The sequence below is a fragment of the Austrofundulus limnaeus genome, unplaced genomic scaffold (genome assembly GCF_001266775.1).
Source record: "Austrofundulus limnaeus strain Quisiro unplaced genomic scaffold, Austrofundulus_limnaeus-1.0 Scaffold250, whole genome shotgun sequence".
In the NCBI taxonomy this organism is placed as follows: Eukaryota; Metazoa; Chordata; class Actinopteri; order Cyprinodontiformes; family Rivulidae; genus Austrofundulus; species Austrofundulus limnaeus.
In genome coordinates this window covers 703,318-706,884 of record NW_013952652.1, presented here as the reverse complement: position 1 = coordinate 706,884, position 3,567 = coordinate 703,318, and the positions used below count along the sequence as shown (strand labels likewise).

At 40.2% G+C, this 3,567-nt stretch overlaps 1 protein-coding gene across 6 annotated transcripts in view; it reads left to right on the top strand.

The window, feature by feature from the left end:
* The window catches only part of tmem68 (transmembrane protein 68), a 25,486-nt gene that overhangs the window by 17,387 nt on the left and 4,532 nt on the right, over nucleotides 1–3,567 (top strand). For all 6 annotated transcript variants that reach the window (XM_014020380.1, XM_014020376.1, XM_014020377.1 and 3 more), the window contains exons 7-8: nucleotides 1,010–1,070; nucleotides 2,143–2,282. In XM_014020380.1, coding sequence (XP_013875834.1) covers nucleotides 1,010–1,070; nucleotides 2,143–2,282 — 201 coding nt within the window. The remainder of the gene's footprint in view (nucleotides 1–1,009; nucleotides 1,071–2,142; nucleotides 2,283–3,567) is intronic.

Sequence of the window (3,567 nt, the reverse complement as noted above, 5' to 3'; positions counted from 1 at the left end):
TCACTTCACCATCTGTGTCACAGCTTCCCGTCTCCAAAATGAGCGTACGCATGGGTCAGAGCTGGCGTGAGGCACCGCACATTTTCACATCAAGTTTGGATTTTATAAATCACAACCTTTGTGTGGAAAGTGGCGTATGCAGGTTTCTGGGCTCATTTTGTGCGTACGCAAGTTTTATAAATCCAACCCCTGATCATTGGCGCCTGAGCTCAGATCTGATCACCAAACACTGATTTTCCTGGAGAGGAAAAAACTGCTTCTCTTTTTGGGACAAATATGGTGTTTGACTGTGGAGCGGCTTGTCCCGGGGTTAGTTACTACAAAAGAAGTCACTAAGGACGCGCCCTCAACTTTTGTGTTAGTAAACAGGTGTATCAGAAGGTTTAGTCTAAGAATTTGCCATTGCCATTGGTCTGGTAAACAAAATGGTGAATGTCTGCACATTAACACAAAGAATCATGGTCGGGCCGTGCTGTTCTCAGTTCTTTGGCAGGACAAATACTAAAAGACAAGGAACTAGGTTTTAATGACATAGAAGTGAATTATTTAAATAAAAATAAAACAAGATATTTGCCTAAGATCCAAGCACAAATAACTATATACATTTCATAATGAAAACATAGTGAACTCAACCATAATGATCAATTTAGTTAAAGAAGAAATAAAAACAGAAAAACACATAATCAACTTACTGTCTAAGAAGTTGATTAAAACAAGGAATTGCATAAAACAATTTTTTCTTTTCTAAATTATAATGCAAGAAGATAAGTTGCCATTATTTTCATTTTGTAACTTTGATATAATTTCTTGATTTATCAAATTACAGTAACTCTTAGTTCACAAAAAATATGAATCAAAAATATAAAGAACATCATTATTTTGTTTATTATCTTGGAACTGTTTATTCCCCCTCAGGGTGACCACTACAAGAGCAAGGAATGATTTAATGATGGACTTGATTCATGATACAGTGTCAGGTATTCATGTTCACTCTCTTTTTCTCTTTCAGCCTGTAATTCCAATGTTTACTCAGAATGTGCGGGAAGGCTTCAGATCTCTGGGAACACTAAGTAGGTGTAAACAAATGCGTCCTGTTTGAGCTGTGAGCAGAGAAACCTTTGTTTGGCAGCACAGTTAGGAGCGCATGCTTCTCTTTGTATCTGTCTTTAAACAGATGAAAAACTCTGACATATTCCTGATTAACAGGAAGAAAAAACACATTTAAAAATTCACACAGATACTGTATTTGCTGGTATTTAGAGCCCCTAAGGCACATGTGTCAAATCGGAGGCCCGCGGGCCAAATCTGGCCCTCCTTAATGTTTTATCCGGCCCCAAGTGTATTACTTTAAAGGCGCAGTGTGTAGGATTTTGTCAATTATTTTAGCTGAAATCGAGGTAATCACCAATGACAATAATAAACATGTCTGGGTTTGTCAACATGTCTAATCATTGCAGACAAAGACCTTGTTTTATTATTTTTACCTTATAAAAAGCTGTTTATATCTCCATGGTCGCGGGTCGTCACTACAGGCAGCCACCATCTTGTCTACGAAGGCTCATGAAGGACAAACTGCGGTGGCGGCATCAAAAACGGTTTTAGTTGTAAWACTATAAATGTAATATTTGTTGTCTGTCATTGTAGCTGGGATAATTTTACTTATTAAAGCTCATAATCTTACCACTTGAAACATCACTAGCCCTGAAGCTGCTGGTAGACATCGCGGTTGGAATTATCAAAGGTTTTTGACACCTGAGAGACACCGTAGCAACTCCTTTGCGTTTGGAAGCGGGGGGTGGGGGTGGGGGGAGGACCAGGGAGGATGATTCAACCACTCAACCACTAGATGTCGCTGAAAACAACAAATCMTACACACTGTGCCTTTAAAAATTATAAATAGTTTTATGTTTTTTTTATTGTTTGTTTCTGTATTAAGTGCAGTTTCCTCATGACAGCTGGGCAACTTTCAGGCCGAGAAAATTAAGTTTGAAATTTTTAGCAATATTTGATTTTGGTGCGAAATAAATAGAGAATTGACTTTATTGATTTTCGTATAGACAGATTTTTCCTGTATTTTTTGCACACTTAAAATAAAAATAATTGACTTTATTTCATCTAGGTGTGTGTTTTGTCTTTGTTCAGGACTCTTTCGTTGGCTGTATGAACGGTTTCGTCTCCCTATAGCTCCTGTTTATGGAGGATTTCCAGTAAAGTTTCGAACCTTCCTCGGTGATCCCATTCCATACGACCCAAACACAACGGCTGCAGAACTGGCAGAAAGAGTGAGTCAGTCCAAGTCTTGGTTCTTCTGCATTCTCTCTTTAGTTCCCTTTCTTTCTATATTTTGTTCTGTCTCTTTCTGCTCAATAAAAGAAGCCAAAAGTGTTACACATTGCAGAAGTTATTGTTTAGAGTATTCATCTAAAGTTTTATTGTTAATAGCTACGTTTACATGGACATAAGTAATCGGATTAAGCAGCCATTCGGAATAAAAATGAGTCATGTAAACACCCCATTTGGATTATTCTGACCAGATTCAGCTCGATCCGAATGAATTTGTAATCGGAATGAGAGAGGTGGTTTATGCCGATTGATAATCTGAACAGCGTGCATGTAAACACTTAATCTGATCATCTTATTCTGAGTGTGGAGAACTGACCTGACTGTGCAGGTCTGCTGACTTACATGCAGCAGTTTCCAGCAGCACAGAAGTTTTCCTCCCTTTCTCTTATAAAGAAGGAAGAGACACAGCCTGCACCGCTTTGCAGAAAAAAAAAAAAGTTTGTTCTGCACCTCCATCTGTACCAGAGAGTGCAGTAACGTCTCCACCATTATTAAAACCTGTCGCAGGTCCATCCTGTGCTCAGAAGCTGTTTGTTTATGTTCATGACAGAAGTAAAACTTTTTAGTTTTAGAAAGTTAACAACTGTGCATGTCAGTGCTTTTATTCAGAATAAAAACCATGTGCATGTAAACACTCGCCATGATCGGATTGTGCCCATGTAAACAATACATTCCGATTATTTAATCTGAATACATTTCAATCCGATCAAAGAATTTTGTGCATATAAACATAGCTACTGTTTGCCTCTCTGAAACTGTTTGCAGCTGCTGTGGATTGAGGACTGGCAGACTCTGCAAAGCTCTAAGGCAGAACCTGTTACAGTCTGTTGGTGCAGACTCACATGGTTCTGAACCTGCCACAGGGGAGTGTCCTGGGTGGGTGGAGTCATTGTGGATTTTTGTGGACCACCGGAGGAGGTGGTTCAAGTAGACCTCATCCAGATTTGGCAGTGGAGAGGTGATGGTCCGCTGATCCATCTCATGACCCGCTGCAGCTGCTTGTTGTCTCCACTTCAGCTGCTGGAAACAGCTGTAGGACACTTTCTATGATACAAGCTCCAGAGCAGAGGAGGGAGCTTTATTCCTATTTTTGATGCTGTGTGGAGGTCTTCTTTGGTTATGTCCAAAACGGCAGGCCGGGTCCTCCGAAGGCCGAATTCCTCGGCTGCACACGTCACAGCGCCGCGACGAAGGACGTCCAAAACCGAAGACTCCTCCGATGCG